Raw genomic sequence first — 13,111 nt, 5'->3', positions numbered from 1 at the left:
CACAATAATCTTCAGGAGGGCGCGGCAGAGAGCTTGTGAAGCAAAGATAGCATCTCCCGCTGCTGCGCGAGAATAATGTCGTAGTTGGCTTGCAACTCCCGGAGCTCCGAAGGCAGTGTTTTGGGTATCTCTCTTTTGGTAAGGGTAACGCCATGGCAGCGGGGGCAGAGAGGCCCGCGAAGCGTCTGCGCCATCCGCCGCACGTGACCTTCGACGCAGCTTAGGGTGTCGGCGATCGGAGTCGACTCGGCCGCAAGCTCGCGAGCGTTCTTGACGATATGGAGGCGCTCGACGGCGTGCCAGAACTGGTGTTCGTGGCGGTCGACGCGCTTGGTTCCACCATAACGTCGTTGCGCGAGCCGCCAGCTGAGCCATGCTCTCAGGACCCCTCGGGCGCGGTGCCGGAGCGCATCTCGCGTCTCTGTGTCTTGAAGGTAGGCGAGCAAGACGCGGTCTTTAGCGTCCAGACCGATGAGCTGCAAGACTGCGACCACCATGAGCGTCTCAAAGAGGAGTCCCTACTACGACATGTGGCACGACGACAAAGATGGAGGCGACTGCACCGACAACACCAAGATACCAGCGACGATATGACCTCGCGACGAGATCGGGTGGAACCCGGGGCTCTAGAGATAGGCGATTTGAATGGTGTCGTCGTTGCAGTGCATACGTGGACGGTGAGGAGCGAGTAGGTGAACCATGCGGCATTCTTGAGCGTAAATACGTGGGGCTGGTACGCGCGCTCGAGCTCGTAGATGCACGTGGTGAGCGCGGCCCAGATCGTAATTGTGGTGCACGCGATGACCAGTAGCGGCGACTGGCGAAACCCGATTTGCACGACGAAGAACCAGTTGAAGTGTGGACTCTGCGCATTCAGAAAGCGATTCTAGTGCGGACGGCTCGACCAGACTTGCGTTTGAGATATGACGACTACCTGCACAATGTCCTTCCGCCGCTGGTAGACTGTCGCATGGTCCCGAAGCACGCGTGCGACCAAGTAGAGCCGTAGAAACATCATGCAGCTCGCGGTTTCGTGTATGTAGGCGTCAAGGAACGGTGGCTACAGTGGCATATTGTCCATCCAAGCGAGCCAGAGTCTAATATGTAATACAGGGTGAATGGCCACGACAGCTACTTCCAGCGCAAAGCGGAGCACTAGATGGCGCGGCCAAGGCGGTGGCAGCTGCGGAAAGATGGCCGACCCCGACATCGCGTGCGCTTCTTTGACCAGAAGCCCGTACATCGTAAGCAGCTGCTTGATCAAAAGCAGCGTGGACGCCGAGAGCACGAGCTTGAGGATCGTGCCTTGGGCCGAAGCTATGAGCTCAATGCGCTGCCTACAAAACACCTCGTCACAGCGCGCCAAGTCATTGCTTTCTACGTCGCGCCGTCCTTCAAGGCAGCGTCCCATGCGATTTGCATTTCGTAGAGGCCGAGAGCGAGGCCGACCATGGCGTTGGCAAAGATCTAGCAGAGAGAGGACAGAGTCTCCATCCATGCCAAGATTGTAGGAACTATATACGCGTCGATTGAGCTGGCGGAACGTGCCATCGAGCGTCCAGTCGCCAATGCGCGTCTCGAGGTCGTGCGCCGTGTGCGGGTCGTCCTTCAAGTGCAAGTGCATCGTGGCCGTCGCCTTCTTGAGCACGGCGAGCTGCAGCTGCAGCACGAAGCGAGCGACGATTTTTTCCTTGCGGTTGACGCGCCCGAGGCCCAGCGACATGCGACGTGAGGGCGCTGCCGCGCGCTCGGCCGACCGCGGCTCCAACGACCGCCGAAGGTTCTTCAATGAGCCTCGAATGCGCACCTTGTGCCAAGACGACGCGAGGAAAGATGGCCGGTGCGGCGTGGCCTCGGCGCCGCGAGCAAGAGGGGGCAGCTTTCGCGACTCGTACGTCACCGCCGCCGACTGCCGATGGGGCTTGGCCACGCCTCGACGACTGGACGGTGCGAGCCCTGGCACGTACGTCGAGGCCCGCTTCGGGATGCATGTCAGCGGCTTGGCCACGGCCGCGTCCGACGGCTTGGTCACGACCACGACCATGTCCCAAACTCGGTTTCAATCGTTTCACGCAATGAGCTATGGCTATCCGGAGAGCGTAACCGGTTACTTGAACGGAGGCGATGAGTTGGCCAGACCTGGACCTGCCATCGACTGGCCATCGCAACCTCCTCGGCGATGGTACGACGCAACCTTGCGGCCTCTTGGCTCAGGGCTTGTAGGATACGATGCTAGCCGCCAGCGCATTGCGCTGCCATTGCCTCCATCGTCGCGCATCGGCCTCTATCCCATCACGGCCGGCGACGAAGGCTTGACGCTAGGCCCTGGCACGCTTCTGCACGACGACAGCGCAAGCAGCGACCCATTTCGCTGCATGGCCTGGAACAACGGCAAGGATACGTACGTGGCCATGGCGACGCAGCGCCATGTCGAGATTCACGACGCCCAGGGAGCTCCGACGCGCTGCCTCCATTGGGTGGCACCGGCCCGTGTCCTCCACATCACATGGCATCCATCGCGTTCGCTGTTGGCGGTACGCACTCCATCAACGCCACGCAAACCACTGATGACGATGGTATGTTTACAGGTGCACATGCTTGGCCGCGTCCAGTTCCTCACGCCCTTGATGGCCCTCGATGGCGATTTGGTTACCTTGCCCTGGGCGACCGCGGCCAAGCAATCGTCGTGCTGGAACGATGCGGGCACTGCCCTCGTCATGTACGCTACGACTTCCTAGCATGCATGAACGATTCTCATACGCGTAGAGCTGCCGGCACAAGCGCCCGTGTCTTCTCCTGGCCGAGCAGTGCGACAATCGGTCCGTACGCGCCGCCGCAGGAAGACGTCCTGTGCGACGTCGACGGTGCCACGTGCGGCGCCATCACGGCCATTGGCTGCCTCGGCGATGACACCTTTTTGCTGGCGACCGAGGTCAAGACCCACTTGCGGTACGATGATACTGCTTGCATTCTCTACAGAACCACGAACTCGAAGCGTAGACCGACGATGGCGACGCCTGCTGCAGGCTTCACCATCCGCGCCCGACCCAGTGATGACCCATTGACGACAGTGGTCGACGCAAGCAGCGGTATCGTGGACCTCATGCACATTACAAAGTCATCTGCGCCCTCGTCGCTGCTCGTGCTGCCGGTATGTACTGGACCACTTTCCGTTGATGCTTATCCAACTTGGTAGGAGCTCCATGAGCCTGCTGAAGAGGCCGGCCCGCACAGCGTAAGTGCATGATGCGATGAACGCGTCGCCCACGTCCTTGGTAGGCGACGCCGGCGCTGGTCGCCCAGGCCCACTGTGTCATTTGGAAAAGCGCTTCCTCGTCCATCGTGTCTTCCGTGCCCCTCACGGCGTTCGCGATTCCCACGTTCCTGCACTGTCATGTTCGTGTCTTCCTGTCAGATGCACAAGTACCATGTACATGCTATTAGCGAGGTCATGCTGCGCTCGGATCGCATGCGTCGGGGGCCATCGTGCTTCTTCGCGTCGTGGACGATGCAATCGAGCTGGTCGAGACGATGCTGCCGACTGAAGACGAAGACGGCCGCGTCCTGCGTGGGCTGCGCCTCGGCGACGAGGCCATTGACGTCTTGGATACTCTCAAGCCCACGCGCCTCTTCTTTACGCCGACGCTCAAGACATGTTCGATTCGATCGCGTCGCTTGCCGCTGACCAGTTCGCTGCGTGTCCCACCTCCCGCGGCCGTCGCGGACGGACCTGGTCTCGCGCTGCTCCTCGACCGACTACAGTCGCATCTCGACGCTCGCTTCGATCGCATCGAGGCCAGCATGGTGGCGCTTGGCAGTCGGCTCGCGCAGATCGAAGCTCGTCTCGCCGCGCCGTAATCAGGTGTTGATCAATGCAGTGGCTCGTCGATACGCGTCTTGACATGGCGCCCGTCGCCGCATGACAGCGCTGCCTTGGCTACGCCCACACATACGTCTCGTCGCCTTGGCTCGTCGGCCCATGTCGGTCGGAGGGAGGAAGTGGCAATGGCGCTGCGCCCGCTCGCGACCGCTTCTCAAAATCTCGAAGGATGGATCCCACTGCGTCCAAAAATTGGATTCGATTTCGAAGGGCGGTCGTATTTTTTATTTTATGACGCGAGCCTATACAAACACCAAGCTTCTTTAGCAGCTTCGAAATACGCCCGTGGACCGGTCCAGTGCCACGGATTTATATCTTGTCATTTGTATACCATACAAAAAAGTTGATACCTCATCCATTCTGCCGCGTATCTCTGCCCTCGTGTTCTTCGCGTGTTTTAATGGGTGGCGTTCCAAATACCTTGAGGTTTGTATGCAACATCGCCCGCGTGCCATTAAATAAAATCGGGTTGACATGTCTATCAACACGCAACACATGGGCCACGTCGTCCGGTTTGTGATCGGCAAATGCGGCACACGCATCGTACACGGTGCCGTCACTGTCACCAAGCCTATGAACGGCTTTCGTATCCATGACCGTGTTCTCGTTCGACCTCCATTGGACACTGGCCATTTGAAAATGGCGTGCGTTTAGACTGCGGGATGTGACAGCTTGGAGCTCGTGTCACTGGACGTGGGTGACAACCTCCCAAAGATGATATAGCCCTGTTGACGGAACACGGCCACTCAAAGTTCAAGGCCGGAAGTATCGAGTGTGAGAGGTTTGTGGCTTTGAAAGGCAAACAGCTGCGGGTCCGTTTTCACTTCCCAAATTGCAGACGCCCGCCCAGGAAGGAAAGCTCCATCATGAGCTCTGCGGCCAAGCGCAGCCGCCCCTCGGACGAGTGTCCCAAGTGCCAGTTCAACCTCCTCGACGGCGCCGGCGCCTGCAAGGTCTGCGACTTTATCACGACCAAGCAAAAGCTGCGGCCGTGCCTCCACTGCGAGAAGGCCAACTGCCACGTCTTCTGCGATATGTGCGGCCAAGGCCTCCACAAGCGCTGCGCCGACAAGATGGGCGTGACCATTGACGTCGACGAAGACCACCCGGAGAACTCGAGCCTTGTCTGCAAGGGCTGCGAGCTCGACGAGAACGACTGGAACGTCGGCTGCGGCGGCTGCAAGAAGGGCTTTGCGAACGAAGAAGTCGGTCTCCAAATCAACCAGCTCGTGCTCGTCGAGTTTGAGTTTGTGCTCTACAACGCGATCGTCACCGAGGTCAACGAAGCCGAAGACTCGGTCAAGATCCACTTTGTCCGGTGGTCGAAATCGTTTGACGGCTGGTACAAGATGGACGACGAGCGCGTCAACGAAAGCCTCGCGTGCGACAGCTGCAACCACTGGTTCCACATCGCGTGCCTCCCGCCCATCAAGGCCAGCGGCCGCTACAAACACACATCTTACGTCTGCGAACGCTGCTACGGCGACGCCAAGGCCAACCGCAAGCCCAAGGTCCACGAGCGCATCGAGCCGATTCGGCCAAAGCCCACGATTGCAGCCGCCGCCGATGAAGACGACGACGAGGCTGTCTTGCCCGAGCTTCCCAAGCGCAAGGTCGGGCGACCGTCGCTCAAGCAGCTCAAGCATGAACGCGAAACGATTGCGCTCCGCAAGGCGATGCTCAAGACGATCAAGGATAGCAAACAGGCAACGAAGGCGTCGCCGCCCGAGACGCCAGCGACCACGCGAACGCGCCGCGCGGCCTCGGCGCCCGTCGCCGTCACGAGCAGCAGCGAAAAGGAGCCGCCGCCGCGCAAGTCGAGCCGCCGACCCGATGCTGAAAACGACGAGACTGACCGCCCAGCGCGGAAACGCGCAGCGCCGACGTCGCCGACGACGAAGCCGAGCAAGCCCGAGACGACCAAAGCCACAAAGGCCTCCGTTGCAAGCGAGGACGCTGGTAAGGAACCTCTGCTCACAGCGACGACCAAGAAGGCACCGGCCAAGAAGGACGAGCCAGTAAAGAAAACGACCAAAGCAGCCGGCGACGATGCGCCGACAACGACGACGGCAACGACGACGACAACGGCCAAGAAGGCTGCCAAGAAGCGCGACGAACCGACCAAAGCCAAGCCCGACACGAAGCGGCCACTGGACCTCGAGAAGGTCGCGCCACGCAAGCGCAGCCGGTCCGACGACCGCGGCAGCAGCCACGATACGTTCCGGCCGATCGCGCCCAAGCCCAAGCCGATCTTCGAGGTATCGAGCGACTCGGACCACGACATTGAAGATGACGCGGCGACGTCGACCGACGATCCCAAGGTGGTCGTGGTCAGCAGCAGCCGGCGCAAGCAGCCTACGTCTCTCAAGTCGAAACCTCGCAGCATCGAGCCGGAAGACGAAGACGACTGTCAACCGACGCCCGACGAACAGCTTCTCAAGCCGTGCGTCAAGAAGGGCAAGGGGTCGCTCATCTTGCTCTCCAAGCTCCTCAACTCGCCGCAATTTGCCGAGACTGAGCTGCCAACGCAGTCGCCGCCCCCGATGCTCGTCACGAAGAAGACGCTGCCGTCGCTTGCGTCAGTGACCAACAAGGAGAAGAACCAGAGCGCGTTTGACATCCTCCGCGTCGTCGCAAGCCAAACCATCACGACGACGCACCAGTCGCCGGCCAAGGCCGCGATCCAGCACCTGCCCGCGCCGCCCGCGCAAGAAGTCACGTTGGAGTACGACATGCACTTTTGCCTCCGCGAAGAAATGTACGTCCAAGTGTGTGCGATGGAGGAGGCCGGGCTCCTCGTCCGCGACGTCGCCGGCTTGCTGCGGTCGTGGACGCACCCGACCTCGTCGCGCTTCGAAGACGTTCGGTTCGTGTACCTCGTCAACAAGCACAACTCACCCGCGATCCTCGCACAGCGGCTGGCCGAAGTCACGAGGAATTATGGTTAATTTACAGCACTAACTACACTACAGCAGCCAACTCGTAACATAATTAATATAGTCCAAAAGCGTATTACTAAATTGCTATTGTGTCGCCATAGGACATTATTGACGTTGAGGAGCTGCTGCCACGTGCGACCGGCAGGACGCAGTTGCGTTGGCACGGCCGAGTCGTGCTGCCGATCAGATTGGGCTTGCGGATTGGGGCACTTCAAGCAGCTGCAGAAGTCCTCGTTGTCCGTCGACTCGACTTGACTCTTCTAGTAGGTATAATAGTTGTAGCTTGTGTCCTGCCCATGGCTTTGCTTGGGCTTTTAGTTAGTTGGTGATAGAGACTAACGCACCTGGGAAGCAAGCATATCCTTCTTGGTGGCCGCGACGTCACACTGGCATATAGGTTGCACGGTATAATCTTGGAGGGTACTACCTTTGGCAATTTGATGTTTTATCCGGATGTGTATACGGATAACCATACAGTGTACAGCGCGGCGTGTTGCAGAGTGTGTAATCGTGTGTTTCGCAGGCGCCATACAAAGTGCAAGCTCGACAGCGCGTGAATAAACCCGGCGCGCCCATTTGGAATTGCCGCCATGAGTACAACCCGCCTCCCGGCCGTCGTCACGCCGGCGGTCCCGACGGCCATATCGCCGATGGTCGACTGGTCCACGACGTGCCCCTTTGGCGCGTACTCGTCGACGTTCTCGTTCGACACGCCATTCTGCCCGCCCTCGACCGCCTGTCTCGTCGACAGCAAGTGCCAGCGCACCAAAGTCTTCGAATCGTCTGTGCGTGAGCTCGAGATTGACGACCACATCGACTTGATTGAGAACCTGCCCAACATGACCACCTTGTACTGCGCGCCTCCTATCGTTGCCGACCTCTCATCGGTGCGTAGGACGTTCCGCAGCAACGGCCTCGTCCGCATTGGCCTGCCGCTCTCGCAGCTGCCGACGACGACGTCGGCGCCGACTTCGTTCAACATTTCATCAGTCTACCGCGTTGAGATGGCGCTCGTTGCCAACTTGTGCGTGGCTACATCTTCAATTTAGCAATGTTGTAACATCTTGTAGGACCTTGGTCGACAACCCGTACATTATGGGGGACGTCTACTTGCCCTACGAACTCACGACGCTGTACGAGCTACTAAGCCAGTGAAAAGGCCTCATATATGCCATGGTACCTAGGAGAATGCTCAACGGCACGTCCAACCTCGACCAGTTCCGCATTCGCTACTGGCCACCGCAGCTCAAGCACTTGTAAGGCGCAAAGTTGACGCGCCTATTTGACGGTGCGTTAGGGCCGTCGAGGGCTCTGAAGTCGTGTCGTTCAGCAGCCTCACAGAGTCCTACTACAACCGGTCGGGCTCGGTCACGCCGCTTGAGACCTTGTAGGACGGCCGAGTTAGGCTCACGGTATGGCTCACGCAGAATCGGTCGTGTAGCTCGGGTCGCTACAACGCAGTTCGTCAGTTTGAAGACTTTCCGCCCGCCGAGATCCTGTACGTACGGCTGGTATTCCTTCGCTCACCGCACGTAGCGACCTCTCGGACAACTGGATCAAGCTCGTGCGCACGACGGCCTTTGAAAACGCCACGTCGCTGTGCGTCGTCGCTTGCTCTGAGATGTTGGCTCATGCATCCTGCACTAGGATCCTCGACAACAACCCGGTCGTGACGGTCTACAATGTCGGGTCGCCGCGCAACCAGTTTAGCTTGTACGTACAATTTGTTTCCATCGGTGGGGTTCTAATGGCCTGTCTAGTCGATGCGCCAACTGCAACATTTCAATCTTTCAAACCGACGCCGCGTCGCTCACGACGCTTCAAAACGCCAAAGCGCTCCCGAGTGCAACGTCCCTCGCGGCCGACTGCGAAGCGCGCAACACGGTGCTCCAGACGCTGCCCAACTTCCTCTCGACGGGCATCTGCGTCGTGCCCAGCAGCATCGTTCCCAGTGCGTCTCTCATTTCTTATGGATCTTATTTCTCATTTTTCGTATTGGTCTAGACCCCGGCAACCTCGTGGTCGTGCCCACGTGCTTTCCCAACGCGACGCAGGCACTGACGAGCACCAACTGCCTCTCCAAAGGCGCCGAGTTCTGCCTCGTCGACGCGCAGTGCCGCGAGGTTGAACCCTTCTTTGGCCGCGACGAGACGATGGATTTTCAAGGCAAACCGAGCTTTTCGCTTGCGGTTCTCTCGTTTCCCAACATCCACTCACTGTACGACAGCATCACGAATATTGTCTTTTGATGGACAATATTGTCTAGCACGATCCGCAACGCCAACGTGTCGTTCTTGAACGCGACAAGCGTCTCAACGCTTGAGAACCTCAAGCTCGTCAACATTACGTGGAGCAACCTCGCAACAAACGCGCCGCCGCTGCCCGCACTCACGTCCTTGTACGCGCGCACTTGAAGCGCATGGTTGCTAAATGGAGATGTGTGTGTTTGTAGCGAGTGCGTCAACTGCGGCTGGGGTGCGATGAGCGACGCGTACCCGTGGCCATCGTCCCTCAAGCGGCTGTACGTCACGGAAATAGTTACGTGACGCGCTCACGTCATTCGTTGCCATTAGGTCGCTTCGGGGCAACAAACTCATGTCCTTTCGCGAAGACGCGACCGGCAACTGGCCCAAGAACCTCGATTTTTTGTACACTATTGTCATGCAATATTGTGCAACCTCAAACGCTGGAGTAGGGACTTCTCCGACAACAGCATCGAGACGTTTGAGGGAATTCCGTCGTCGCGGGAGCTGTACGTCGTCCCATCGTATGCCTCAAGTCGCATCATCCTGCGATGTAGAGTCATGTGCAACAACCGGATGCGCACGCTGGATCTGAAGGACTTCAACCACGCGCGCTTCCTGTACTTACTACTACCCCTCGACAGCCAATCCGAGCCAAAAGTCTTTGTAGGGATTTTTCAAGCAACGCGCTGCGCAAGATCACACTTAATAGCATCGACAGCCACGACAACATCACGCTGTACGATACCTCCAGTGTCCTTGAAGGACAATTTGATAGTGTCATTAGGATCCTCGAAGGCAAAAGCCTCGCGACGCTGACGGTAGACGACGCGACGTTCCGGTCGCTGCAAGCGGGCAACGTCACGTTCGTGTCGGCGCAAGGCACGTCCGTGTGTGAAATGGGCGAGCTCCGAACCGCCTCGTCGCGCCAAGATAGCTTTAGTGCGTGCGTTGTGGGTCCGTCGATCGATCGATTGTGGACAAGTTGTCTAAACTACGTATAGGGAAATCGTGGACCGCCGCGATGATCATTGGTGTGTGCCTCGGTAGCGCCTTTGTCATGGGCTGCATCGTGTACGTCGTCATGCGCGTGCGCCGGCACAAGCTGTCGCGCTCGATGATTGACAACAACTTTGCGGCGCTCGTCGAACTCTCGTCCGATAAAGAAGAGCAGCTCAAGTTCCTTAGCTCCATTGAGGCGTCCGTGACGACCTCGCTGACACCGCACCGCCTCAACACGGACGTCAAGCTGCTCGACACGATCCTCGGCCGTGGCGCGTACGGCGAAGTGGTCCTCGGCGAGTACAACGGCCGGCTCGTGGCCGTCAAGCGGCTGCGCGAAGACAACGCGACCATCAAGAACATTGAAACGTTCATCCAGGAGATTGAGCTCATGTCGCGGTGCGTCACTTGGCCTCTCGCCACTACGTTCTTATCGCAGTCGGTAGCTTTGACAGTCCGTTCTTGGTGCAGTTTGTCGGCGCTTCGTGGACGCACCTCGCCGATATGAAGTGCGTCGTCGAGTACATGGAGAAAGGCGACTTGCAAACGTACCTCGAAGCGACGACCGAGGACAAGGAAGTGCTGTTTCCGTGGGCCGACAAGATTCGCAGCGCGCGGGACATGACCCGGGGCCTCGTCTACCTCCACAACCAAAACGTACGCTATCTCTATTCATGAATAGGTGGACACCGGTGTACGAACATGTATGATAGGTGATCCACCGGGATTTGAAGTCGCGCAACGTCATGCTAACGGCGGCGCTGGAGGCCAAGCTCGGGGACTTTGGTATCGCGCGCGATGCGACTGACGAGAGCATGACCAACGCGGTTGGTACGTACCGCTGGACGGCCCCCGAGGTGCTCAAGGGCAAGCACTACGACACCAAAGCCGACATTTACTCGTTTGGCATGGTACACCAATCCCTATTTTTTGAGATTGGAGTTGGATCTTGATGCTTAGATTTTAACCGAGCTCGATACGCACGCAGTGCCGTACGCCGACATGGTCAACGACCGGGGCCAGGCCCTTGGCAATTTTACCATCATGTACAAGGTACGGCGCCGCAATGTTGATGCAATCAAATCAACGCTTTGTCGCCTTAGGTCATGCAAGGCAAGATCAAACCGACGCTCTCCGAGTCGTGTCCCGACTGGCTGCGAGAGATGGCGCTCGAGTGCATTGCGTTTTCGCCTGACGATCGACCGACGGCACTCCAACTCGAAGCGCGGCTGGAAGCTCTACTCATCGCGACCGAGTCCATCGTCACGTCACCAACCCATTAATTTAAACAACTCAATAGAATGTCTCTGTTTGCATGCGTGTTGCTTTTTGCGTTGAGCCTTGGGGTATACTAGCACCAGACAACTGTGACAACTCTCGGGCCGGCCAATCTGATTCGAGAGTAACCGACTGAATCGAGTTAAAAAATAGTTCAAACAGAGCTTCGTCAGATCTAGCCAGGCCAACGTCAATATACTCTACTCCAACGCCACGTTACCAGTACGTTACCAGTGGGCACCACGTTCCTTCTCGATGAGGCCAACAACGCCCAAGTCGTTTGCGCCGTCCTCCCGTTGCATGCGCAGCCGATGAGCTTGGAGGACTGTGTCTCTACCTCGCTTCTGGGACTCTCTTGCCTCGCTTTTTTCATGAGTGCCCACATGCAAAGCATCTACATGCAAAGCATCTACATGCAAAGCATCTGCTCAACAATGTGACAGCTCCCCAAGCAACCAATGAATCCTGCTACCATCCACGCTTGTTCACGTACGTGTATGGCCGAGCGTGTCTCTGGCTCGATCCTGGCGACGTCTTCTCGAATCCCACCGACAAGGCGAATAAGGTTGTAAACGCTCTACTTTACCTCGGCCGAGCTTCAAACCCCGGTCCTTGTGTGGCTTGTGTTTGTCTATCGCCTTGGGACAACGCTCTTTGTGTGGTACCGTCTCTACGTCCACTACTACCGCCACTGCTTGGAGCTCGAGGCGCGGTTTTGTCGGTTCGGCCACCGACTCAAGATGCCACCGGGCGACTGGTCGTACGAGATTGTGCTGGGCGATCTGATGGCCATTGTGCTTATGGACGCGTGGGTCGCCTCTCTCTACTACCTCGATATTTGGACGCATTCGACCATGTTTGGTACCGCCACGATGCAAATTCAGGTCAGCGGTGACACTTGGCTAATGCTGCAAGGTGTCCTCTACCTCGCGCGCTCGGTATTTGTCTTGCCATATTCAGTGGCAACATTCAATGAACTTGATATTAGGTGTGGTTTGCGTACTGGGATGTCTGCCTTGTTTCGTATGTACTCAAGCGCTGGAAGAAACAACATGCTTTCAAGGTAGTCGACCCGACGCTAGTGGCCGTCAGCGTGGCCATGTATGGTCCATTCATCTCATTTGATTCGAGCAACGTTGGGCTATTGGCTCACTTCTACCAATGGCTCTTCTCCTGTGTTGTGCCCACGGCCTTGCAAAACCAAGCGATTGAGGGAGCGATCTGCTGTGTGGCGTGGCGTATACAGTCTCTACTCTCAGCAACCCCGTCACGTACGGCTTGATGATGGGTAGGCAGGCTCGAACCACCGGATTGCTTCATGATATGCTAGGACAACGTCGTCGACGATTGCATGGCATCGAGCGCTACAGCTCTGTTCGCTTCAACAGTATCAAGAACGCCGCCGTGTTTCGAGTTGCACGAGTCCTTCGTATCGCCCCAAGCTCCCTCCGCGCGGTGGTACCCTATACCGAGCCATGGACTTGAACCCGCGGCTCAAGCGTTGTCCGACGATCAGTCTACGGGGCACCGACTGCTTCGTGCTTTGCTACTGCAACGGCGAGCTCATCGAGCGGCTGCGCATGAGTCTTCTCTCGGGCATCGACACGGCGCACGCCGTGATTCCACGCGCCAGTGAGTCTTCCGAGTTTGTTGTTAACGAGCTGCGCGTGCCGGTGACGCTGGAGACAAAGGAGAGCGGACCTGTCATGCTCGTTAACAGCAAGTACGAGCTCCGCATGTCGCCCGAGCCATCGGTGTGGTGCATTTAG

At 58.0% G+C, this 13,111-nt stretch overlaps 6 protein-coding genes across 6 annotated transcripts; 5 read left to right on the top strand and 1 right to left on the bottom strand.

Annotated features, from left to right (window-relative positions):
• Window positions 1-11: 11 nt before the first annotated feature.
• On the bottom strand, window positions 12-2,064 carry SDRG_07162 (hypothetical protein; the record flags this gene model as incomplete). Its single annotated transcript, XM_008612980.1, has 7 exons — window positions 1,523-2,064; window positions 1,382-1,467; window positions 1,112-1,337; window positions 935-1,060; window positions 671-886; window positions 564-626; window positions 12-518 (listed from the first exon to the last, which is right to left on the bottom strand). The coding sequence occupies exons 1-7, from the start codon at window positions 2,042-2,044 to the stop codon at window positions 12-14; spliced, it is 1,746 nt and encodes a 581-aa protein (XP_008611202.1). The 5' UTR covers window positions 2,045-2,064.
• Window positions 2,065-2,105: 41 nt separating this feature from the next.
• Window positions 2,106-4,132, top strand: SDRG_07161 (hypothetical protein). The gene is made up of 8 exons (XM_008612979.1): window positions 2,106-2,182; window positions 2,224-2,534; window positions 2,589-2,719; window positions 2,767-2,949; window positions 3,001-3,151; window positions 3,197-3,235; window positions 3,280-3,396; window positions 3,445-4,132. The coding sequence occupies exons 1-8, from the start codon at window positions 2,125-2,127 to the stop codon at window positions 3,856-3,858; spliced, it is 1,404 nt and encodes a 467-aa protein (XP_008611201.1). The 5' UTR covers window positions 2,106-2,124; the 3' UTR covers window positions 3,859-4,132.
• A 580-nt stretch (window positions 4,133-4,712) lies between these two features.
• On the top strand, window positions 4,713-6,900 carry SDRG_07160 (hypothetical protein). Its single transcript, XM_008612978.1, has one exon. It carries the CDS (start codon window positions 4,747-4,749, stop codon window positions 6,826-6,828), a length of 2,082 nt encoding a protein of 693 aa, XP_008611200.1. The 5' UTR covers window positions 4,713-4,746; the 3' UTR covers window positions 6,829-6,900.
• Window positions 6,901-7,331: 431 nt separating this feature from the next.
• SDRG_07159 (TKL protein kinase) lies at window positions 7,332-11,384 on the top strand. The gene is made up of 22 exons (XM_008612977.1): window positions 7,332-7,669; window positions 7,715-7,843; window positions 7,890-7,952; window positions 8,004-8,075; window positions 8,117-8,206; window positions 8,261-8,317; window positions 8,356-8,418; window positions 8,467-8,532; window positions 8,580-8,770; window positions 8,824-9,037; window positions 9,086-9,217; window positions 9,272-9,340; window positions 9,393-9,467; window positions 9,515-9,571; window positions 9,620-9,682; window positions 9,733-9,801; window positions 9,850-10,019; window positions 10,067-10,463; window positions 10,511-10,721; window positions 10,778-10,975; window positions 11,025-11,117; window positions 11,168-11,384. Exons 1-22 carry the CDS (start codon window positions 7,410-7,412, stop codon window positions 11,345-11,347), a joined length of 2,919 nt encoding a protein of 972 aa, XP_008611199.1. The 5' UTR covers window positions 7,332-7,409; the 3' UTR covers window positions 11,348-11,384.
• Window positions 11,385-12,082: 698 nt separating this feature from the next.
• On the top strand, window positions 12,083-12,664 carry SDRG_07158 (hypothetical protein; the record flags this gene model as incomplete). The annotated part of the gene is made up of 3 exons (XM_008612976.1): window positions 12,083-12,280; window positions 12,331-12,405; window positions 12,635-12,664. 3 exons carry the CDS (start codon window positions 12,083-12,085, stop codon window positions 12,662-12,664), a joined length of 303 nt encoding a protein of 100 aa, XP_008611198.1.
• Window positions 12,665-12,817: 153 nt separating this feature from the next.
• On the top strand, window positions 12,818-13,111 carry SDRG_07157 (hypothetical protein; the record flags this gene model as incomplete). The annotated part of the gene is made up of 1 exon (XM_008612975.1): window positions 12,818-13,111. The coding sequence occupies one exon, from the start codon at window positions 12,818-12,820 to the stop codon at window positions 13,109-13,111; it is 294 nt and encodes a 97-aa protein (XP_008611197.1).

This window comes from Saprolegnia diclina, assembly GCF_000281045.1.
Source record: "Saprolegnia diclina VS20 unplaced genomic scaffold supercont1.20, whole genome shotgun sequence".
Classification (NCBI taxonomy): Eukaryota; Oomycota; class Saprolegniomycetes; order Saprolegniales; family Saprolegniaceae; genus Saprolegnia; species Saprolegnia diclina.
The sequence above is the reverse complement of the archived record's forward strand: the minus strand, read 5'-3'. Positions and strand labels throughout refer to the sequence as shown.